Raw genomic sequence first — 25,335 nt, forward strand, 5'->3', positions numbered from 1 at the left:
AAGCGCCGCTGAGACCAGGACCCAGAACCGGGAGGGTGTTAACCCTAACCCTAGGCAAAGGCAAGCGTCTCGTCCCGACAGCAGGGGCCAAGGGCTGGAGAGGTGAACACAAGACGGACAGTGACACTTGTCCTTCAGGCCTTGAGGTTTCTCAGAGTTCCAGGTGGTCCTTGCCCAGGGTGGGGGTGTGGCGTGTCTGAAGCACAAAATCAGAAGCTACTGAGCTGCAAGTACAGCCTGGTCAGTCCAGGAGGATCTGCAAAACTCAGGGCGGGGAGCGTGCAGGAGGCCGGGTAGAGAGGCAGGCCACACAGCTGAGGACTCCAGAAAACCGCCAGGAGCCAGGAGTCGGCCACCTGCAGGTGCTGATGAGTAGCCAGACCAAGGCGGGTCCAGTTAGCAGGATTCCAGGCCACCAGCTTTCCCCTGAACCTCAAATCAGCACGGTGCCTTCTACCCATTTCCAAATCTGCTTCTCAGCTAATCACACCGGAATCCCCGACCCTGTGACCCTCGATTAAGAGACCTTAAGACTTGGGAGCCAGACACAGGTTCTCAGGAAGTGTGTGGGTCCTGGTGGAGGTAGGTGCCCCTGAGCAGCCTGGCAAGCAGCACCAACTGCTACAAGTGGGCAACACCTGTTACCACCAGCCTCCACTGAGCCACGCTCCCAGCCCTCACACTCCTGGTTGTGCTATGAAAGAACAGGGCAAAGGCAATAGGACACGCACAAACACGTGTACTGATCACTGTATTTATGCTGTCTCCCCTGCTGCCCTGCCCTCAGTGCTGGGGACTGAACCTAGGAGCACTCTACCTCTGCCCTTCGGCCCCAGCCCTATTTTGTTTCGAGACAGATCTAGCCAAGTTGCTCAGCAAGGGGCTGCGTCACACCCAACCGGTCTTTCCACCAGCTACACAGCCTCAAACTACTATGACACTAATCACACCCACCACTGCTGAAACCGGAAAGCTACTGGGCCACATCCGTACGCATGCAAGGCTCGTTATTAGCCTGTCCCTAGGCCCCAGGAAGTCCAGCATCAGATGCGCAGGGCTCGCGTGTGCCAGGAAGCAGGGAGGCAGGAGCTGCGGGTGAGCCTCCCCCAGGTGAGGCACGGCGCCTGGCCTCGCCTTGCAGGAGCCCTGGCCACATCCATGTCCTCGTTTCCTCTGTGCCACGGCGAGGGCGCCAGGCTTTCACCTGCCCTCGCGGCTGTCGCCGTCGCTGTCGCTGTCGCCGTCGCTGTCGCTGCTCGCTGCGGCCAGGCTGCCCAGGGCCTCCCTGTGAGGAGAGAAGCGAGGTCGCACTGCAGTGGTCGATGCGCCCGTGTGACTACCTCGGTTCTGGTCAGCAGGCACCTGCAGCTGCCGCACCCCAGCGCACCAAGAGTAGGGAAGCGCAAGCCCAGCCACAGGCTCCCCACTTCACAAGCTGCACAGTCTCCCCGCGGAGGACAGGGTTGCTCCTCCAGGCCCCACTTACTCTTGTTCTGCGTTGACTGCAAAGCCCGCCTTCACTCTCTGGACGAGATCCTCACAGACGGGTAAGCTGAAGGCACTTGCCAGCCTCACCACCTCCAGGGCCTGCGCAGGGCTGCTGGACGCTTCAGCACTGTCCATGAACTCATTCAGCAACTCATTTCTGTAAAGGTAGGCCAGGTGTGCACCTGAACTCCAACCCTTCAAGGACCCTCAGCGGTAGCTCTGGCGGCAAGTCTGGTGAAGCCAGAGCTTGGTGACACACGCACACCCACTGCCTTCACAGGAGCACGTACTCCTAGGACAGAGCTGTGATCACAGAGCATGGAGAAAAGCCCCTGCCTACCCAGAGCATGGGCCCCACACGACCAGCCCGCCACCCCCTCGGGCCTGCGGGGCTCGCTCCGTCTGTGCCACCAGAGGCCTGCTCCTCAACTCACCTGGGGATCTTATTATGCCTCCTGAAAAGCCCCAGCATCTTCCTGTGCAAGAGAAGACCAGAGACGTGAACACCAGCAGGGACAGAAGGCAGAGGGATGACTCCCAGCCCTGTAGATACCTCAGGGTCACCTCGGGCACTAAGCTGCCTCCCCCACCCACTGCACATTCCAAGTTCCTCAGTCAGATCTGAGACATGACCAGTGCTGAGGACGGCTGCATCACGTCCTCCAGGGAGGGAACGCATCCTACGGGCTGGACCGCTGTGCTCAGCTGGTTGTGCAGAGCAGGCTCAGATCGAGGCAAGTCTCGTGTAAGTGCGTGTCATCAGCCTGCCACGTGCAGACGGAGGCAAAGCACACACACTCAGCTCCCATGACTCAGCTGAGGTCCGTACCCCTGCGCCAATCATCACGGCCTGCGCCCTGCCCGCACACTACCCAGCACATCACGTCTCCTCTCTGTCCCCAGCAGCACTGATGTGCAAGAGAGGAAGCCACACACCTGAGATTCAGGAGGCACCTTCCTGCAGACAGATACAACCACATTCTGGACCTACCATCCTACGCTCGAATCAAGAGGAATGCACACGGACCATTGCCACCTTACTGAACTCGGGGACGAATCGCCCTTGTGCCCAACACAAAACATAGCAGATCCACCCAACTGCAGCCACCCTACAACCGCCTGCTGTTGACGTTCCTGCTTCTGAAGAAATGGACACCCTTAACCCCGAGAAGCAACAGCACGGACGGTTTGCCAAGGCCGGCTTCGGGTGCGTTTCCACGAGTCCCAGCACACAGCCCACTTTTGAAGGTAGAGGATGGGGGTAGAAGAAGCACTTGCAAGTGGTATTCCAATAACCTGAGTGACCAAGATGCATGTGTCTGATCACTCTTTTCCATTATGTGCACAGACAAGCAAGGACTTACCTGCCCACAGATACAGAAAGCAGAACGGTCAGAAATAGAAAATTCTTGGCCCACCTGATTTCTGACTGGAACCTGTAAGTTCCCATCACAAACTCCCAAGTTCTACTTTGGCCCCTGATAAAATTTGAGAGATCTAAGTACAATCGCTTCTCACATATGCCTGTGGCCCTTACTCACCAGGCTTCCTGGGTCCTCCCAGCCCGTAAGAAGAGGATGGCCACACAGTTGAGGGGGTTGGCGGGCCAGTCAAGAGCAGTCTGCCTGGCTTCCTGGCTCTCATAGGTGGACTTGATGTCAGCAGCGCAGTCGGCAAACGCGGTCTGAAGCTGAAAGGCTGAGAGTCAGCAGAACTGCTCCCGTGGTCCCACACTGAAATTCAGAATCAGACTCACTATGATTTCTGAGTGATGGGTTTTCTTGGCTAATCTTAACAAGTGTATTGCACATAAGAAGTAGAGTAAAAAGAAAAAGGGCCTGGCCTGGGGTAGATCATTCGATTAGCCAGATCGTTCAGGTTCAACTATGAATTTTCTTTTTGGAGGGAAACATTAAAAAAGACACTCCCACCGCTGCTGTGGGCTAGGAAAGAGAATAACTTTAGGAAGCGTGCTCTACCAACAGCAACATGTCTCCATACACCTTTACCTCCAAAAAGGACCTCAGTACCAAGGACAGAGCCGCTAGTACTCATCTAATAAGGTTAACGAAGCTTGAGCTTCCAGACAGTCTTACCTCTGCTGGGTGCTTATCCCTTGCCATGAGCATCAGGATTTCTTCTCTTAGGTTGCTGCGGTAAGCGTGACCATATTCTTTACTATCTTAAAACAGAAGAAAGAACCTAAGAATAATCACCAAAATGGCATTTTAGCTGACCTTTGTCCACTTCAGCGCTTACTTTTGTGGTGGGTAGAAAAATAGGTTGCTGACATCACCTATTCTAGGTTTATCCCAGAGTTCCAGAAAACCACATGATTCATGGAAGAACAGTAAGAGCAGTTAAAACCAACACCCGTTTCCAGCCCAGTGTTAAGCCTGGCACACGCACTGCATCCGGTGGTCACCAGCTCCTTGTGGTGAGCTGCTGTCCTACAGCACTTGAGATTTTCAGTGTTCTCCCAAACGGTCATCAGAGCAGTCTTGTGAAGGAGCAGAGCAGAACTAGCTCACGGCTTCTCACACAAAACGAGGCAGAGAGAAACTGGCTTCACGCTAACATAGTAGCCATCCAGCAGAAGAGACACAGAATGTCTGTCTCGTCTTGCAGCTAATTTACACACATGGAGCAGACCAAGCACACATCGACAGCCAAGCTGTTGATGGAAATGTGATCACCACTGCCTCTGGTCAACCTGGCACAGGGGAGCAGCACAGGCCTCGAGGTCAGAGACCTGCCCTGGATTTAGTCAGCCACGCAATGAGCAACAGCTGCACAAGCCTGAGCTTGCTCCCACTCACAGGCTACTCTCAACACAGCTGCACTTTCTTTATCCGTTATGCAATGTAAGCAAGTGACCTTGAAACAGACATCAAAGGTATTCGATTCAGCCGGAATAGAAGTTTCTACCCCTAACAATAATGTTAACATCTTCATCAAAACACAGGCCACTGAAGTAAGACGGGCCTGGACACAAAGCTGACACTGACCTTTCCAAATCTGAGGAATTATTTCTAGCCGATTGGCCACATCCAATGCTTGCAGAAGATCTATCAGCACTTGGGAATGGGGAAAGAACACCTAATTAAGAGAAGTACAAATATAATTTTAAAGCACTGATCAGTAAAGATACCTGCAAGTTCATCTACAACAATAGGACAGTAATGAACTATCTTACTGAAGGTATCAGGTCCTTGTACCACTTCAAGGTGATATCAATTTGTTCCATGAGACAAAGCAAACTGAAAAACTTGGAACTGTGAATGGAGAAAAAAGTATATTTAATCTAAAATCTCTACAACTAACTATAGGTTATGATTAGTGAAATTAAAGCAGAGTTACATAATGACATGCTAAGCAGTTTTAAATATTTACAACACTGTGAAGTGTGACCTCCCAATTAACACCTGGTCACCTGCAACTGCCTCTTCTGTGTACTCTCAGGCCCTGGCAAGCAGACACTGAGAATCACACACGCTGAAAGCACAGTGTATGGAGATCTGGACACAAGGAAGCAATCCTCAACACTGTCAGCAGGATACCCCCTTAAGTTTGTGCCCCGGGGAGCCATGTGACCTTTTTTTTTTTTTTTCTTTTTTTTTTTTTAACATGGTAGGGGGATTGAACCAGGACCTCATGTATGGTGGACAAGCACACCACAGTGAGCTACATCCCCGCTCTTATTCAGATATTTATTTACTTTTGGTACCAGGGATTATACCCAAACGTGCTTGATCACTGAGCTTCTTCCCTGGCCCTTTTTAAATTTAGGACAGGTTCTTGCTAAGTTGCTGAGGCTGGCTTCTATCTTGTGATCCCCATGCCTCAGCCTCTCGAGCTGCTGGGATGGGATTACAGGCATCTGCCACAACTGGCCATCCCCAGCTCTTTTTAAAATTTTACTCTGAGACAACGTCAAAGTTGCCTAGGCTGGCATCAAACTTGCCATCTTCCTGCCCAGGCCTCCTGAGTAGCTGGGATTACAGGCATTCCCTGACGCCTGGCTTATATTCATGTTTTTATCTGCCTGAAAGCAGAACCAATATTGTAGGTTCTCTGGGCTCTAGTTTATGTGTTTATGTATGTATGTACGTACACATGTATTTGTGTTGCTGAGGATCAAACCCAGTGCCTCACACATTAGGCAAGCGTTCTACCACCAAGCCCCAGCCCCAGTATCTTGATATTTAAATAAAAACAAGGAACTGGGAGAAAATCTTTAGGAAATTCTCACTACAATAAATTTTAAAAAATATAAAAGGCATAAAGGAAAACAACAATGGATTTTAAAGTGTTACAAAGAAAGTAGAATCTGAAAGCATACACTTCTACATCTGGCACCTTAGCCACTGCTTTAATTTCTAAGCACTCAATTCACATGTTCTATGAAATAACGGGCATGCTACCTAAAACCTCCCACTTGCAGAACCTACTAATTAAAATAAAGAACACATTTCCCATACTTACTAATAGAAATTACGACGAAGATCAGGTCCAATAAATTTCCGGTTATCCCCTGTGTTTAAAAGGCCATGTACTTCATAAGCAAGTTCAAGATCCTTGAGAGATGAGCACTGAAAATTTGCAAGCAGTATTAATGACACTTTATAAGGCAAACAGTGGCACAGAGAAGCACAGTTCCCTCTGAAAATGCTTATACCAACCTAATTTACTGACTGACTATAAATTGGGAGAAAAAAAAAAATCCTAAATTCCGTGCATTTTATTCAAAATTATTCTAATTTACCTTTGGAAACAACCCTACAAAACACACCTGGAGCACTCAGTCCAACACCACTGTACTTGCAAAGCCCACACGAAGTAATTCCGAACCACCCAAGGACAGTGGCGGCTCTTTCCTGCTGTGAATCCTGACTGCTATCAACACACACCACCAGGGAACAAGGTCTGAGTGTGCATACACTTAAGAACCCAGAGGAAAATGGCAGGACAGACACTGAACGGACACACGAGGATCCTTAGGAAGTAGGATGACTACTCATCCTAAAGCCACATGAACTTTTTCCTGATTAACATGACAAAAAGAGAAACTAAAATAAAAATCAATTTGTACCAATTTAAAAAGTTAACTGAGGGGTTGTGGCTCAGTGGTAGAGCACTTGCCTAGTATGTGTGAGGCACTGGGTTTGTTCCTCAGCAACATATTAAAAAATAAACAAAAATAAAGGTATGGTGTCCATCTATTAAAAAAAAAAAAAAAAAAAAAAGTTAACTGAGAGGCAAATGTGAAATTCTCCAAAAACTTATCTCAACAGAGGCACCATGTGAGTTAAAGTACAGACTCTGAAGAAAGAAGAAAAACAGAAGCAAAGACCTGAGGAAAAGAGGCTGGGAGAGCCCCCACTCCCACTCAGGGAAGTTACAGCAGGAGGACGGAGCTAAGCAAGGACTGGTACTCACCACGTTCATGGCCGACTGAAAGAACATATCTGAAAGTCAGAGTTCACAGGAGCTTTGGTTACAAGGAGTAAAACATGTCTTCAGGTTGGTAACATTAATAAAACTCCTAACAACTAAGCAGGTTGTGTGCCAGATTAAGTTAACAGGACAAACAGGCTGGGAAGCTGATGAGGTCACCACACAAACCTGGCCCTTGCCACAGGCAACCAGCGTCAAGAATGTCTGTCTGCAGAAGGGGACAACCAGTGATGTCTATACGTACCATCATCAAGGTCCCTTGGAGAAAAAGCCTTCCCTGCTATTTCATTCATTATGTCATAGATGATGAGCGATGGTGCTTTTGCAGAGCTTCCTATGGAACAGGAAAGTGAAGGGTCTTACCCTGAGTCTGCTTCCTATGCCACCACTGAGCTCACAGCAGCTTGTGCAAAAGGGCTGCCCCCTTCCTGCACCGGGAGTCTCAGGTCTGGCCAGAGTTGAGCCAGGTGGAAGGCCTGCTATAGGAACTGAATGCTCCCAAGACCAGAGTCCGTCTCTGTCCACAAGTTCAGCCAGACTCTCTCAGCCCTTCAAAAGCAGCTCAGACACTCCTTAGCGTGGGAGCAACACCCGTGCACAACACCCCTCCCCAGCCTGACGCACCAGGAAAGGTCAACTGCAGAAGTAACAGATGGGCAGTTCTTTATCAGACGAGCTCAGTATCAACAGGTCCAAACATCCACCTACAGCATTTCTGATCATTCCCTACCTCTCCACCCCTGATCAAAACACCTGCAGTAGGTGCAGAGCTGTCTTGCTGCGTCTTCCTGAAGCACAGCACCACTGGCTCACAGCTTTCTATTTCATGTGTACTTCTTCCTATTTCGGGGGTTCTCCCTTGGGTAAACGTCTAGGAATCAGTCCTGCAGAAAGCCCCTGATGCACATATGACAAGTCAACACTCCCACCCCACCGCGGCCACAGCTGTCATTCAGGAAATCCTAGTGCCACTGACGCAGGTTAGCAACCAGGCCAGGTCACACACAATGGCACAGAGAAGTAGACAGGCTCACAACACTGGCTTCACTACGGTCTCATCACGGTTGAGTGGAACTCTAGAGGACACACATGCCATGGAAATTCGTTTATCTGTCGCCAAGATAAAGTCAGCTACCTGTCTGGTTTTTCTTTTTCTTAAATTTTTTTAGCTGTAAGTGGACAAAATACCTTCACTTCACTCATTTCATATGGTGCTGAGGTTTGAACCCAGGGCCTCGCACATGTTAGGCGAGCACTCTCCACAGAGACACACCCAGCCCCAGGTTCGGTTCTTTTCTTAAAGACAAAGCCTGCCTGTGGTTGGGGTGTGTAGACTTTGTAAAATGGGCCCTCCAAACCGGAGGACGAGGTTCCTTCCTGCGGCACTGGGAGGAATGACTAGAGCTGTCCTCTGAGCGCAAGAGCTCCTTCCCAGGCTGGGGACAAGTGAGTGAGCAGTGAACAACGGCTCAGTGCCCCCGTGCACCTTCCTGCACAGGACAAGACATGTCACCACCTCGTGCTGTCACTTGGCACCCAGTCCTTTCTGACAGGACTGGTAACTGAATGGTAGAGCTCCAATTCAACTGAGTGTCCAAGTGCACCCCACAGAGCACAGATCCTAAAGGAGCTGACCTAAAACAGGTGACAAATGGAGCTCTGTCACAGAACTTTAAATTTTTCCTTTAATTAATTGGCCACATGTGGCTACTGGGTCTTGTATTAGGCACACAGCTCTAGAGACCAGAAGGAACTTCAAACTCAATACCCTCTGCCCTTTCCTCTTCATGTTCCAACAACACAAGCCTGTAACAAACCTGTCCCCTCCCTCGGATCTCACCTCACAAATCACAAGGTCACCACCCTCAGGAGAAACTTCTTACTCAGGCTACAGGTGTTGACCTGTGAATTCTCTCACTTCACCCCACATGCAGAGAAGGTAATCTGCACAACTGATCACACAAACTCAGGGAGTGACAGACTTCCACGCAGATTAAAATAACAAGAGTATCATACATACCTTGTGGATAGAACACCTGGATGACGTGGTGGTATGTCGCAAGCGAGGGTTCTGAAATTATTGGGTGGATGAAAAAAATAAGAAAGTAAAAACACAGCTGTTCAGAATAGAGCTCACGGCATTCACACAGTGTTAACACCCGAGGATTCCTGTTTCTTTAAACAGGCATTTCCCAGCTCATCTAATTCACGGTAAGGTGGAAAATCCCCGGAAACTGCATCCCTTCCCACTACCTCTCACCAACCATGAAGAGCAGAGCAGAAAGAAGCCAGCAATGGCAGGCACCCTTCAACAGGGCCCCTCGTGAACACACACCAGGCCAACAGGCACGTAGAGGCACCTTGTCACCAGAAAATGTCCACCGTGGAAACCAGAACTAACTCAGAGCGACCAACTGTCAGCAGCACCCCAAATACTAAAATGACATTGTAATTTGCTATAAAGGACACAAAGATTAAGGCAAGTTTAGTGTCCTTGGGCATCCATGGAAATGGTCCAGAACCCCCTCCAGCACCCAGGCCCTCAGAGGCTCAAGGTCCCCTGAAATCCATGGCTCTGAAGGGGAAAGTGCACATGCCACCAAGTATGTCACAGGGTGGGAAGAGGCCCAGGGGAGCAGCAGCCCACACAGGGACACAAAGATGGGCTCTGTGCACAGTCTCCGCCTTCAGGCAGGACTCCAGGATGCACCCTCACCTATCCCCATGGCCTTCATCTCACGCAAGGTCTGCAAGGCAGGCACTCTTCCAAGTGCATAGAACCTCCGGAGATGCTTCAGAATGGTGTTGAAAGTCTGCAGGTTTGGTCTGACCTTCTGCGCAGCCATGTGTTTCAGCAGGTCCTAGGAGAATCAGAAGCAGGAAGTACTTTTATGCTTGGGTGGATAATTTGCCAATAAACTATATTTCGTACAAAAGGAGAGAAAAACAGCTTTCTGGCTGTGTCTGTAGCAGGTCAGTAACCACATGCAACTTATGTGACAGGAAAGTCTCAATAGATATACACCACTTTTGTAACAACAACACAGCAATAAGTACGTGACACAGCTATCCTGAAGGCCTGCTGTGTACTCTGGTGGAGAACTTCAGCAGGAAAGCAGCAGGCAGACACCTGCCGCCTGCGCAGGCCTTCAGAGCAACCAGCGCTGCTCCTTACCAGTATGTTGTTCCACTTCTCCTCAAACTTCTCATTCGCCACCAGCGCACTTGCTTCAATCAGTGCATTGAAGGTATGAACATCAGCTGGAAAGAAAAACACACAACTGGACCTCTTCAGCTGCTTCCATCAATGGCACAGAGGAAGGCGAAAGGCAGGCCCGTGACTGAGGCAAGATCCAATGACTTCACACAGGCTCTTGGGAGAAGAAAAGGAGAGTGACAGGAAGAGATGTCAACTCACCTTGGAGCCTGTTATTTAATAACTTGGTGTACAAGTTTAACGCCTGTGCATGTGCTCGGTGCTGGAGGGAAGGGAAAAAGAAGGGTCATCAGCTCCATCTGTCAGAGGATGCCTGTGCATCTCCTGTTCAAGGTCGGGACTGTAGCAGTGAACACATCAGACCAGTCCCCCTTCCCAGAGGCGCACACTCAGCCTCTGCCTGGAGACTTTGAGCTGTCAAGTCTGAGGGCGAGGGAGGCACACTACCACGTCCAGTGGGCGGAGGCTGGGAGCTACTAAAACACCCCACAACGCAAAGGACAGCCTCCACGATAATCTGACCCAAAACGTTAGCAGAGGTCGAGCACTTGTGATCTGAAATCTGGAAAAGTGCAAAGACCAAAACCTTCTGGCACTCACAATGCTGCAGGGGGAAAATTCCACACTCGACCTCACGTGACATGGCGCAGACAAAACAGTCCCAGGAAAACACTGCGTAAAATGACCTTCATGCTATGTGCACAGAGAGTCTATGTGAAACACAGATGAACTTCGTATTCACACCTGGGCCCACTCTCAAGACAGTCATTAGATAAATGCAAATATTCCAAATCCTAAGGCCTTCTGGAACACTCACTCTGGTCCCACGCATTCTGCATAAGGGATAAACCTGTAGTTCTGTGCACGAGAAACCCGACCCAGTGAACTTTGAAGAGAAACCTAAATAAAGCAAGAGTACCTTCACCATTCCTCGGATCATTGTGCAGTAGGAATGTGCGCTCTTCTCAGGCATTAGAGCGAAGATTCTCTCAGCATTGTTTCCAGCTCTAGACACGGAGATCCAACGTCAGCCAGGGCCGCAGGGCAGCCCTTGAACAGCTGCCTGCAGGCACCAAGTCTGCAACCTCCAGGCCGTACCCAGTCTCAAATGATCCCAACACCCAGAGCAGAGGATGCGGCACCCCTGCCTTGAACATGGGGAAAACCAAGACTTGAGGGAGGCCCTAAAAATGCCACCCAGACCTTTGCAGACATGAAAGGCAAACCCCGCAGTAAGTGCCATCCACCCCACCCTCCTCACATCCTCAGACGGACCACGGCGCAGGGCTCCTGCTGAGCCTTGTCACACCCTAGCACATGCACACTTATCTCTCCTTTAGTAAAAAGAGAGAGAGAGCACTTAGTACGAATTACCCCAGGATGTGCTCTCAGTTCCTAAGTCCATGCTCTGAACCATTCGGAATCATCAAGACCCTAAGAAATCTAACCTCTCCTCTTCTAAACTAATTGCTTCAGAAAGAAGTATGATGTTATGGCACTTTCCCTCCCCAGACACTCATGCCAAACATCTTTCTTTTGCTCAGACCCCCCTACTTGATTTGTGTAGACTCTCAAATGTGGTTAAGTGTTACACACCTTTTCTTCATAACTGTGAACACATTTACTTGGTCAGTAGTCTTAATTTGGCACCATATTCTAGCATCTGCATTTTTAGTCAATAAAAGCTTCACATCTTTCATAATTAGGAGTACTTATCACCCAGGTAGCACTGCTGAGACCACAAAAGAAACCCAACGGCCAGGTTGAGTTAAACGGGGAAATCTAAACAAGATGCCCTGAACGGCCCGTGCCACAGGTTGAAGGTGAGGCCTTACAAAAGAGAAAGGTCTAAACCACACGCACATGACTCTACCCTTACTACCCAGCGAAAGCAAACCCTATCTTAGAGCAGCAGCAGATCACATCCTGTTAGGGGAACCGTAATGCAAGGTTCTGACTGTGCAACCTACTTCCAAGCGACTCCAGCCTGAGGACCAGCCTTCACACTGGGTCTTCTGTTATTTTCCTCTGTGGCCTGTTCCTGGAACGAAGCATCAAAAGAAATGGAATGTGAGACACACTTTCCCAGGCACAGCACTTAGAAGGCGACAGGAGGGCTGGAGTTGTGCTCAGTGGTAGAGCGCCTGCCTGGCATATTCGCTAGCACTTGCCTGGGTTCGATACTCAGCACCACACGTAAAAATAAAATCAAACAGAAGATCCATTGACAACTAATAATATATTTACAAAGTTTTTATAAATGGCAATAGGAACTCAGGAAAAAAGGAAAACTAGATCCAGAGGAGGCAAGAGAAACCCAGCAAAACGCTTATGCCCAGACATGTGACCAAGCAGGGCCACGGAGGAAGCGAGCTGGCTCCTGAAGAACGTGATGCCTGGAAACAAAGAGGAGGAGGGGGTGCAGGGTATGTAGCTCAGTTGGCAGAGTGCCTGCCTCCCATGCACAAGGCCCTGGGTTCAATCCCCTGCACCACACACACAAAGAAAAGAAAAAGAACATGATGCCTGGAGACGAGATGGAGTCAATGTCCCACAGGCCGAGAGAGAAACTAGAAAACAAACCACCACAGGGTACAGCCTCCTCAGAGATCTCGCCAGGCTTGACCTATCGAGAAGCACTGCTCACGATTAGGGCGCAAGCAAGGAAAGGCGCACAGACCCAAATCCTGCCCTCTGCTTGCAAGGCAGACTCCGGATACCACACTGCCCAGCGCTGCCTGGGCTGAGGAGGAGACTGGAAGCAGGGTGGACTTAAGAGCCCACTGCAGTGTACTGCAGAACACAGGTCACATTAACAAATAACCTCCGCTTACTGCAGGAAAACCAGGAAGAAAGGCGCACACACCCCCATCACCCAGAGAGAAACCCTTTTACAAGAACACACAGGTTGAATATCCCTTTATCCAAAATCCCTGGGACCAGAAGTCCTTCAAATTTAAGATCTTTTGTATTTTAAGATATGTGCATATACATAATGAGATATCTTGAGAATACACTTTAGACACCTTACACGAAGGTGATTTTATACAGTATTTCTAGTGTGCCTGATTCTGACTCCAAATAGTCCCATGTGGAACTATCCACTAGCGGCATTCAGAAAAGTTCAGATTTTGGAGCATCTGGCTTTGAAAACTTGGATTAGGGATTCCAGACTAGGGATGTTCAACCTGTGCACTGCTGTATCTGTTCCCCCTTGGGCGGTCAATCCTTCACATTCAAACCGATCTGCATGAGTGGTCTCGAGAATGATGAGACACCCACCAGAGTTCCACCACACACTACTGGACGTCTAGATTACGTTCAGCACCGTAGCAGTTACAGGTACAAAAACCACAGTAAGAACAATGTCATCTATGTTTCTGCTTACTTGAAACACAGGGTCCTGGGGATCTACTTCCAGAAGAGAAGCTCCTGGGTTTTGAGAGGCTATCCACCCCAAGGCAGCCCTCCACACAATCCCGACACCCTTCTTTCCCTGCTCTTTCATACACCAATGTTTGAGGGTGCCAGAGCCATGGGGTCTTTCCCTGACCATTAGACATCATGTTGTCACAATGACTGACAGAAGGGCCACAGCCCACATTTACGCTCAAAGCTTTGCCTGAAGATGTGGTAGGTGAAGACAGAATATTTCAAAGAAGGGGACTAGGGCTAAAATAATTGTATGCGTTTCCCCCCCATAATGGGAAATGAACCCAGGGTCTTACACATGCCAGGCAAAGTGCTCTCCACTGAGCTATACCCCAGCCCTTTGTATTCGGCTTTGAAGACAGTGCTTGCTAAGTGCTGGGTCTGGCCTCAAATTGTGCCCCCTTGCCTCAGTCTCTCGAGCAGCTGGAATTACAGCGTGCACCACAGCATCGCTCTCCTTTCACTTTCTATCAAGGCCGTTTCAGGATGAATAGCAAACCACGCCATGCCTCAGTACAGATCTCATACTGCCACGCTGACATGAAGCACAAGAAACTATCCAATTTTGAGAAGGTATTACTTCCAAAAGAAACTTTAAAATGAAAAAATAAAAAACATGGTCAAAAGCTGTTACCAATTCTTCTGACTTCTCAGTTTGTTGAAAATAAAAATCAGCTGGAGGCTCTTGATCACCATAGTAACACAATAAATCCAAGAGACTATTGGTTGTTTCAAGAGAGACAGCAGTTTCTGTGGGAGAAAAAGAGGGAAAGAAACCTTCAGATACCCCAAAACTGAAGCCTGTGAGATTATGATCCTCTATTTTTTCTGTTAGTGGTGCTTTCTTGGCTACATACTTAATACTGCTACCACCTTACCAATTTTTGAATATGTATCAACTTAAACACCTCGATTGATAAGGGAGCAACAAAATCCCAATTAACCACGAAGTCTAACACAAAAGATTAAAATACAAGATGAAGGCTGAGCTTGAGCCCACGTATCTTATGCACTCATATCCTTAGAGAAACTGCCCCATGGTCTTAACAAGCACTTCCAACAGAAGAACACTGCAAGTCACCACTAGTTACCCTGGCCCAGACCCACGTGCACAAAGGCAACAGAATTACTCCACCACAAAGCTGTCCCAGAACTACTAGCATAACTGCCTAATTAGAATAGCCTATTAAAAACTGTTGTTCATTTGAACCTCAGCACTGCCCCCAATTTTTTTCTTTTTAAATAAAAACTTGTTCAAAATGTTAGATACTCCCATTTTGGCACTCGTTAAAAAGGGAGAAAAAAAAATACAAGGTAATTTTTACTAGTTTAAAAGAAAAGCAATTCAAGTTTCTAACGAAACACACTGAAAGATACAAAACTGCCCTGTAAGAAGCTGGGAAGTGCAGAAGAGGCAGGCGCGGATCAAGGAGCACGCTTTCATCCTAGCACTGTGCAGCCACGGAACAGGGGCTTCGGAGCAGTTTCTCCCGTATGAAATCACCATGAAGCCCTGCAGCTCACTAGGCGTCAGAGAATGAAGTACACAAAAGGCCTAGCAGACTGATAATGAACTCTCTACACTCCTTCCCTGATATAACGGCTATTAATGAGGTTCGTCCTGACACACTATCTTTAAATAGTGCTTCCTGAACATGCGCACACACCTAGGCCAGTGTGTGTGAAACTAGAAAAAGACAAGCCTTCACACCAGGAACTCCACCCAGACTCCTGACAGGTGCTGCTCTCAAAATCATCAGCAGCAGCACATCTGAGGCTTAGCAGGCTACAGACAGATTCCTGGACACAGTTATGCAAATGTTGGTGTTCAGATGTGTACTGACTGACTTCACCCATTTTGCATCTCTTTTCTATGCTGAGTCTCCAAACAGTACTTCAGATTCTAAAAGCACCGACTTGGACATGCTGTGTACAGCCCCGTGCAGCACCATCTGTGAGGCTCTCCAGGTGTGTCTCCCTGGAGGTCCGTCAGCTCTAACTCAGAGTGCACAGGCTGTAGACCTACAGTCTCTGAGGAAAGGAGCAACTTCCTCAGAGTCACAGAATCATTAAGGTCAGAGCTAGCACCAGTATCGAGGTCTCTGATCCCAGCTCAGTGCTCTTTCGGGTATTTGTCAGTTGTATGTGGTCCTGCCTTCCATACACGAGAGTACAGGAAAACTGAATACAGCAGGTTCGCACCTCGTTAAAGAGGGACGCCAAGAAGAACGGCCGAATCATTGCTCCACGGTGCTACAACACAAGAGCACAAGCCAACAAGGCTGAAGCTCACCTGCCTCTCATTTTAGAGCACAGCCAGAACAGAATGTGAAGTACTGTCTGTTGAACTATGAAAACAAATGACAGACACAGCCACCAAGCAGAGGCCACAGGCACTCAACACCAACTGGATCAGGCCACTGTGACCCATGTCCCTAGAGCAGCTTTAACCCAACAGTGTCACCTGCTTGCAAGAGCTGATCAAACATATCCACCGCTGCCTTCACTTTCTTAAGCTTGATCCGTTCCTTCAGGGCAGCTTCACTTACATTTTCGATCTGAGGTTCAAAGTACTCTGGCATTAAACACTGGGAAAACAAGATGGTGAACATTACCATAACAAGCAGACAGGACAGCCACACAGGACAAAAGCTCACAGCCCCATTCACGTTCCTGCACCAGGTGTTAGCCACCACCCTGACACACACGCCTTACGAGGAAACCCAACTAAAGCCACCAAGGACAGAAACAAAACCTTTTCTCCACTCCAAAACAGACTGTTCAGCCACTGCCTACCTAAGATTTAAAACACTCAAGCGTAAGCATTCCTGAGGACCCCTACTGCCAACTAAGCTGCCCGACTTAAAGCTATCTTACCACATTTTTCCCTGCTAGAACCTTCTTTCTCCTTTAGGCACAACCTTGGTTTAAGATGTCAGAGTATATCTAATTTCCACAGGCAGAAAACTTTCAACCTGGGTGCTGCTTTTCTTCTAAACATTCAATACTCACTTCCCCTCCTTCACCAATCAGCTCAAATTCTTTTGAATGGGTAGGTACTACTGTATCTCAGGTATTCACACTCTAGTGATACAGAGGTGGAAGAGGCATTTTCTACTTGCAGTCTAATCAAGAAACAGATGCAGGGCTGGGGATGCAGCTCAGAGGTGGCAAGTTTGCACAGGGCCCTGTTCAACCCCAGCACTAGCAACAAACAAAATACAATGCAATGTGAATGGTACTGCCCACCACACAGGCAGGGGACTCTTGGAAGGCGTCAAACAAGAGTGGTCCCAGAGTTGAGCTAAACTCCTTGTTGCAAGAAAAAGCAACAAGACACAGCAGGAGAGTGTCAATCCAAGACAAAGGGAAAGGGTGGCCACAAGTGATCATTCCATGGCTGCACTGCCCTGCCGAGGACCTTAATGTTCTCACCTACACAATCACACTGGCTTTCTGATCTGTCACTAGGAGTCACAGCATGAGGACGGGCAGGCTGTGTTTGGGTCTGAGTTCTGGGAAGCAGGGTGATGTGAGGTGAGGGAACAGTTTAGACGAGATGACTCTTCAGGTGAGTTCTCTACTCATGAACTCAGGAGGGCAGGGGTACCTCAGTCTTGCTCCCCACTGTGCTGACACTGAGCACACGGCTAGCACACAGCAGCCCTGCATAAATGCTCACTTCATAGCTACAGGACAAAAAGGCTGTAGAAAACACGACATCCCAAGCACAGGGGTCTGGGCTGGATATGCAAGAGGCCAAGAGGAGCATGACAGCTACTGCCACAGAAGAGCATAAACAGAGAGATAAGGGCCCGATTGCAGAACTCCAAGACACCCATGCCTACGGAGTGCAGAGAGCTAGGAGTCTCAGAGTAAAGGGTGCCACAGAAGGCAGAGCATGGATGCAGCAGGATGAAGAGCAAGCGCACACAAAAGGCAGTTTGCGTTTAAATAGTACTATGTCAAAAAGGCAACTACCCTCCTTACCGGTACATGAGGTTCAGCTATGTCCTTCTGAAAATATTCGGGATGTGAATTAATAATAAACTTTGCTGCATTCTCCCCGGACTTCTTTGCCAACAAAAATGAACGCTATATTTAAAAAAAAAAAAAAAGGACATAAATTGACATTTGTATGTAATTTAGACTCAAGCAAGTTCAAAGGAACATTCCCAGCAATTACTCTCCCCCTACAAGAAAATGCAACAAGACACAGAATCCTAATGATACACTCTATGACAGCACTCCTCATATCCACCTAGTCCACTGGGAGGACGTGACTTCAGGTCACGTTTAGAAAACACCTTGAAGTGCACAAAAACCAACACAGCCACACTGAGGAGTGTGCAAAAAAGTTTCACACTAAAAACCAAAACCAAAACTCTCTCCAGAGGAAAATATCAGAATCTTTCTGATGAAAGTAGTGAAAGATTTATAGAGTCCACCAATTTATTAGTATCTACAAATTTTTCAAAGGTTTCTACAACTAAATTATACATGTACTCTTTCACACAAACCAATAAAATAAAAAATAGCACCAGAGAAGTTGGATGAAAACACTCACCGACTCCACAGAGGATGTTGGTATGAGGTAAGGGTCATCTTGAAATGCGGAGGGGACAGCTGTGGGGTCCTGGGGAAAAGACACAGCCACCTTTCCAGCTAGACTGTTAACTGAGACCTGTTATGACACTGTGGCACACACCTGTAATCCCAGGGACTCGGGAGGCCAAAGCAGGAGGGCTGAAAGTTCCAGGTCAGCCTGAGCAATTGAGCGGGAGCCTCTCTCAAAATAAAATTCAAAAAGGGCTAGAAGTGTAGCTCAGTGGCACCCAGGGTGGGAGAGGGGCTCTTAAGTGTCAACGTTCATAATTTTTGTACAAGAAGTTTTAATTAAATATTCACATATGCAGGAATATGTACACACGGTATATATTAATACACATGTCTACAGAGGGACAGAAGTCACACGCAAACACCTATACTGTTCTGTCAGCTCTGCAAGACTTGCCCACAATTATGTACACCTTAAAGCAAATAATGGCTCAAACCCTAGGGCCACTTGTTAAGATTGAGTCTACTGTCATTGGGACCACTGCTGTTGTAACTTCCGGTAAGGATCCTCTGCGTTACATAATTCTGCCACGGACTTTGTGGAACAGGATTTCCTTCACAGTGTGGTCACTAACCACCTACGCTTAACTCCACCCACAAGTTCCCTCCTCGAAATGCAAGAAACCACTGGGCCCTCTCCGCTGTGGGCAGAGCAGTTTCTCCGTATTGTACTTCTTAAAGCTGCTCCCGGGCCCTGAGAAAAGGCTACCTTCCAGCACAGAGGTCCCCACTCAGAAATGATGCAGAATTACCTCCTCTACTGTTTTCCTCAGCTGATGCTACTTGGGCTTTCTGGGGCTTCGTTCACAGTGAAAGCCCAACCCGTATTCTGTGACTCTCCTCGCTGTGCCCCTGTGCCTTGGAGTCTCCTGGGCCAGGACTTCCCTGAGGCTCTTAGGGAAAATGGCTTTTCCTGGGGACTGGAGTCAGGTTTTTTTCTTCCAGGCTCAGCTTTCTGCAGCCACTGTGAAGGCCCCGACCCCAGGAAAGGCTCATTTCACCTGTTCTGCTACTCACTGCCAAGCTGCAGTTATGGGACAGGCACACTCGTTCTCAGAGCTGACGTACACCACAAGCTGTGGTTACCAAACCACCACCCCTCAGCAACAGGCACTTCAACAAGCTCTACCAGTGATTAAAACTCACTGGTGTGGAGCTGGAGTACATTTCAGTAGTACACCTGCCCTGCATGCCCAAGGCCCTGTGTTCAAGTTTTAGCACCTTAAAAAAATTCCTGGTATGATGTAAAAACACTAGTCAGATAAAAGACATGCAGCTAAGTCAAGATTTTAACACAGTTAATAGCCTGATCAATCACTGTAATAGCCTTGTTTTCCCACATTTCAAATGGAGGGAGTGGTTTAATTTTAAATAACTTTCTGAATTTGCAATAGTTTAATTCTGAATAATGAACATTAAATATGTTAACAGCCATGTTAAAACCTAGAAGTCCTACTTACCCTGTTCACGGTGGATGCAAGTGCCTGAAGAACAGCCACTTTATCCCTATGAAAGAAACAGATGAACCCTAGTCAGGGCTCTTGACATGAAGTGATGAGTGATTCTACTTTCAGGCACCTTAGCCAGTAACAGTTCAGGCCTGGCCTGGAGCCCAGACCTCCCTCTTAAGATGGCTAGCTAGAAGATGAGGTGATGTCTACTTGATCTGCCTGCAGGTGTTCAGCACATGCTCCTCCTTGCTGCCTGCGCTCACCCAGGGCTAGCAACGTGCACGGTCACATCCTAACACCATCTTGCTGACTTTCTCCTATGCATTTTGATCGCAGCTTTCAGGACCTCTTGTCTTTACTACCTAACTGATGGCTTTCCCTCAGCTCACAGGAGAAGAAACCACAGGCTCCATCGACATCTAAGGAGTCAGAGTTCCCCAGATGCACAGAGGGTGGCCAAATGCATCCCTACCGAATTCCCAGGTGACTCGGTGCACCTGGTGTGGAGTAGCTCTCCACCACACATGACCCAGTGGAAAGAACTGCAGGCCAGCTGTCCTCAGCACCTGTCACTCAGCTACTGGAAAAGGTTAACTGGCACTAAGGACAATGAGATAATTTGGTTTCAATTCTATTTTTAACTCTTTTGTTATATTTAATGTGGTTCACTTCCAAGAGAATTATAGTAAATTTATCAAACAAGGAGTACTTTTTTCTAAATAAAGTTTAGCCTAACATTTGTAAGAACATAAGTCACCTAAGATAAAAGAATAAGAGCCAGGCTTGATGGTGCATGCCTGTAATCCCAGCAGATCAGGAGGCAAACCAGTCTTGGCAACTTAGCAAGGCCTTAAGCAACTCAGTGAGACACCCTCTCTCAATAAAAGACAAAAAAGGACTGGGGATGTGGCTCAGTGGTTAAGCGCCCCTGGATTCAATCCCCAATCACTCCGTGTCCCCCAGAGTAGAAAATTTTACATTACATAAAAGCTAAGTAACTCCCTGATCACATAACATCCACCAGATTTTCCATCCATTTTAAAGTCACATGTATGTGATTCCAGCAAATGATAAAGAAACATTCCCTCGACTCTCAGCATTCCTTAACTAGACCTTACATTAGCATAACTAAGTCTCATCAAGTTAGCACCTCTTCCTAACACACTGAATGGCAGTGAAGACTGTGACAGATTATCACTAGTTCTTTTTAAAAAGGGTTGTTTTTAGAAGTCATCACAATGAACATATTATCTTTGAAAAGTAATCTGGGTTTACAAGTTAAGCTCAGTACTTGGTGTTACCTTCTGACCCCACCCACCATGAGGCTGGTATATTCCCAGGATTTTCATAGATATTTTTACACACACATATACCCATAAAAGAAAAACCATGTCACTCTGCATATGTGTTTATATAAGTTTGAATGTAGGTTGAGAGGGGTTAGCATTAGGGGTAGGTTTAGGATTAAGGAGGGGGGCAAGAATGGAGGAAGAAAGGACTGTATAGAGGGAAAAGAGGGGTGGGGGGGAAGGAAAAAAAATAACAGAATGAATCAAACAACATTACCCTATGTAAATTTATGATTACACAAATGGTATGCCTTGACTCCATGTACAGAGAAACATGTATCCCATTTGTTTACAATAAAAAAAAAATAAGTTGAATGTACTACTCACAGCACAACAGATCTAATTCATTCCTTTAAATATTATATCATATGGTGACCATTTTTTCCTATTCACTTACTTATTGATGGGCATGCAGGTTGTTTCTATTTGCAACTGTTCCCAAGTCATGGAGAATATTCTCATTCCTGTCTCTGGATGTACATGCACAAGTACCTCCTGAATGGCCAATCAGTATACATATTTTAAAATTTTGACTAAAAAAATTTCCCACCAGTCATTCCTATTTACTGGTCCATCAATAAATATATCCGGCTCTCATTTCTCTACATCTTTTCCTTACTAATCTAGAGGGTTTTAATTTACATTTCTTTTATGAGTCCCGTTGCCCATGCATTGATCGTAATTGGCTCACACTCTCCCTAAAATAAGTGCTCAATTCCAATAAACCTGTTCAGAACACTGCGTTTATCACATCATATTCATATACAAAAACTCACCATTACTCCCAACAATTTATTAAAAACTTCTACAGCGCCTGTGAGATCTAGGAAATCAGAGCCTTAAAATGCCTCCTCTCTGAACTTAGGCAACAGGGATCTGTAGTACCTCAGGAATTCTCCGGGTCTAAGAGCACGGGTTCCTGGCCTGGAAGCCAGAGCTCCATCAGGGACTGAGGCACACCCTTGGTAAAGTGACACAGCATGGATTTGGGGCCTTGGGGGCCACAGAGTACTGTCTAAGCTACTCAGCTCTGCCAGTGTGGCACAGAAGCAGCCGAACAACAGGCACATAAGCGAGGCTGTGCTGCCCTAAAACTGTAACACGAATTTGAATCTCATGTAGTTTTTATACATCACCTTGTCTTTTTTAAAATAATCCTACACATTTGAAGACATAAACATCTACATTTTCAACAGAAGTCAACGTGCCAAATGCAATATGACCCCTCTTGACATCACATCCCACGTTCCCTCCAGCTGTGTGTATGTGGTTACACAGTGATAAGACTACACGACATAAAATGAGCAGGTGGCTCAACCAGGCCGCAGCACACCTCAAAAGCTCCCCCTTTTGTACTTCCCGCGGTCCATTCCACAGAGGTGGAGGTAAGATGGGTAAAGTGCTTTGGACTTTAATGCCATCAGGGAACTGTCTCATTCGTGAGTAACTACATTCCTTCTCTGACTCTCAGGCCAGAGCAGACAAATAAACCTGAGTATACCTGTGTAATGAAATACTACACAGCCACTAAAAATTAAAAGCAGAGTATAAAAATTACATCTAACAGTTCAATTCTAAAGTCTAACGTATATGCAGAGTTTATACAAAAAAATAAAGTTATACTGCAACACACAAACCAGTTATTGACCACTAGGATCTTTGTAAAAGGCACTGTTCGAAATGCTCTTTTAACCCTTTAGATTGGCACTGTCATTATCCACACTTCACTCTGGCACGAAGACTAAATAACATGTCTCTGAGCAATGGGACTGTCAGTAATTCTGTTTCCTTTCTGTATGCTGGAGGTACTATTCCATTCCCCCTTTGACCATAATCATTAGTTACTTTTGTAATTTAACAGTCTTTTATTTTTTTTCTATTAAATGAACCTGAGTCTGTAAGTTACACTCAGAATTCTAAGATCTGTCTTTTTGAGGGGTCTTTAAGTGTATCCAATAAAATCATACTACAACAAGCAGTTCTGTGAAGTTTTCTTACATATTCAACAACTGCTGTGTAATTAGAGGAGAAAATCTATTTAAGGATCTACCCAGTGCATAAAAGAGCTAACTTTTGTCCGTTTTCCCAACCATGTGAAAGAGAACTTACTTAAAAAAAGAAATTAGTCTAATATAGACACTCAGGATTAATGATCCTTATGTAAATACTAGCTCAGTCAGAAGGTCTTGGATTGCTGAAGTGAATCTCATTTTGCACACTCCACCCATCTCCCTTTCTGTGCTTTAAACTCCCAGCTCTCGCCCCACTGGCTGCTCTCTCCAAGTGGACACTCCCACAGCACTTTGTGTCACTGACTCCTGAATTAACCCCAGGTTTCACTCGTGGTAAGTCACTTTGGAATGAACACCAACTGAATATTTACCAAGTTTTCTTCTTTGGAATGACGACTTCTTCAATTCCTTAATGAGAAAAAGAAAAAAAAATGAATCAGTTTTCTAATATTACAACTACAAAGGAATATAACACGTTGATTAAAAATCGGAATTATTTCAATAGTTTTCTTAAATCTACCTGTTACATCAGTTCCTTCAACCTTTTGGAGGGCTGCACTCCCAGAATAAAATCTGTAAAAAAACATAAAAACCCAAAAGCTAATGCTCATCAATCAATCAGCTTACCCCCACTTATGTGCATTCTAAGTCCAAATTTTCCAGTTATCACGGATCTAACAGACTGGATAATTCAATCTAGAGGTCAAGGTATGCCAAGAAGACATGGCCTAATCAGCATGCAGCACCAGTACTAGGAAATGGGTACAAGATACAGACACAAAATAGTCAAAATTATTTAAACCAGGAAATTACATCACAAAAAATTAGGAAAAAAAGAGGGAAAATTTTAACATCATTGAACAATTTAAGCAGCTGGTTTGAAATACAAGGGATTTTAATTCTGGGGACTGAGAACCCTTTGGGGTTAAGAACAATTTAGTGAGCTTGCCCTGATAGTAAAGGCCTATCTCTTTTGCAGCAATTACCGCAAACCTAAGATCACCAATGACCTTATACTCCACTTCCTTCAACAGCAGTAACACATCAAATACATGGAGGCCTAATTTAGACTTGGAACTGCAGACCTCTTCCAAGAGGCTCAAAATTCTTCCTTACCCCAAACACAGAATCATTGACACGACTCAATTTTCAATGCCTTATTCATGGATAACTATATCTCTACTTTATTAACATACTAAAAAAATACAATTGACACCAGACAACATACACAGTTATCTTAGATATTCCTTTTTTTTCCAGTATTGGGTTTTGAACTCAGGGGCTCTCTACCACAGTTACTACGCGAGTCCTTTCAATTTTTCTTGTTCTTAAATCTAGGACAGGGTCTAAGTTGTCCGTGCTGGTCTGGAAACCACGACCCCCTGCCTCAGCCTCATGAGTTGCAGGCACGTGCCGCCTGGCCCAGCTTTATGTATTCCATCTTAAACAGCGTCAGAACTATCCAGATAACTAAGCTAGGATAAGATCAAAAACACACTTCCGGGCTGGGGAGATCGCTCAGTCGGTAGCGAGCTTGCCTTGCACGCACAGGGCCCTGGGTTCGATCCCCAGCACCGCAAAAACGCACCCTTCCTCGTCTACTCTGCCCCAGGCGTCATTTAAAAACAACACCTCTGGGCACCACGGAGGGCTCAGAGAAGGAGCAAGTCCTTCGAACCACGCTGTGCCTCAACAAGAATGCCACCGCCGTGAGCATCGCGGCTGAGGCAGGTGCTGCTGACGGGCGAAGACGATGGACAGGGGAATGTCCACACGAGGCGTGAGCGGGCCTGTGCCTAGGCCGTTCCCAGGCCCCCGGGACTTTACAGAGCCGGACGCTCTCGGCGGTCCCCGCCGGCGGCTCCCTCACCGCGGAACGCCTGTGAGCGCTCCGCGTCCTCCCGGCCCGCAGAGGCGCGGGAGGGCGGGCAGCCTCACACCGGGCGGCAATGCAGGCGCGCAGGGCCCGGGGCTGCCGAGCAACCGCAGCCCCGCGGGGCCGGGGCCGAGCTGGCGCATGCGCACGCCGTCCACCCTGCCTCGGCGGCGGCCAGGGAAGCCGGGCCGGCTTGACCCAGGACGCCCTCGTGGATGCCCCGCGCCCTCTCACCTGCAGCCGCGTGCCGGCTGCCACGCGCCCGCCCGCCGACCCCGCAGAGGCAGACGCAGGGCACCGCGGACCTTCAGCCACCCCGCAGACGCCGCCGCCGCCGCCATCCCGGCGTCTCGCAGAGCATACTGGGAAAGCGCGCCCTCCACCCGGGCCGCGAGGCGGGAAGCGCGGCGGGGAGGGGGGCGCGTGCGCGCGCGGC

At 47.5% G+C, this 25,335-nt stretch overlaps 1 protein-coding gene across 1 annotated transcript; it reads right to left on the bottom strand.

Annotated features, from left to right (window-relative positions):
- Positions 1 to 1,177: 1,177 nt before the first annotated feature.
- On the bottom strand, positions 1,178 to 25,285 carry PTCD3 (pentatricopeptide repeat domain 3). The gene is made up of 24 exons (XM_079111265.1): positions 25,134 to 25,285; positions 23,544 to 23,596; positions 23,395 to 23,431; positions 19,672 to 19,717; positions 18,162 to 18,230; positions 17,585 to 17,689; positions 16,059 to 16,182; positions 14,229 to 14,344; positions 12,133 to 12,203; positions 11,082 to 11,169; positions 10,364 to 10,424; positions 10,121 to 10,206; positions 9,662 to 9,806; positions 8,966 to 9,016; positions 7,190 to 7,279; positions 6,928 to 6,956; positions 5,974 to 6,080; positions 4,685 to 4,763; positions 4,497 to 4,587; positions 3,585 to 3,670; positions 3,030 to 3,178; positions 1,923 to 1,964; positions 1,487 to 1,645; positions 1,178 to 1,285 (listed from the first exon to the last, which is right to left on the bottom strand). Exons 1-24 carry the CDS (start codon positions 25,238 to 25,240, stop codon positions 1,201 to 1,203), a joined length of 2,076 nt encoding a protein of 691 aa, XP_078967391.1. The 5' UTR covers positions 25,241 to 25,285; the 3' UTR covers positions 1,178 to 1,200.
- Positions 25,286 to 25,335: the final 50 nt, after the last annotated feature.

The sequence above is a fragment of the Sciurus vulgaris genome (assembly GCF_902686455.1).
Source record: "Sciurus vulgaris genome assembly, chromosome: 14".
Classification (NCBI taxonomy): domain Eukaryota; kingdom Metazoa; phylum Chordata; class Mammalia; order Rodentia; family Sciuridae; genus Sciurus; species Sciurus vulgaris.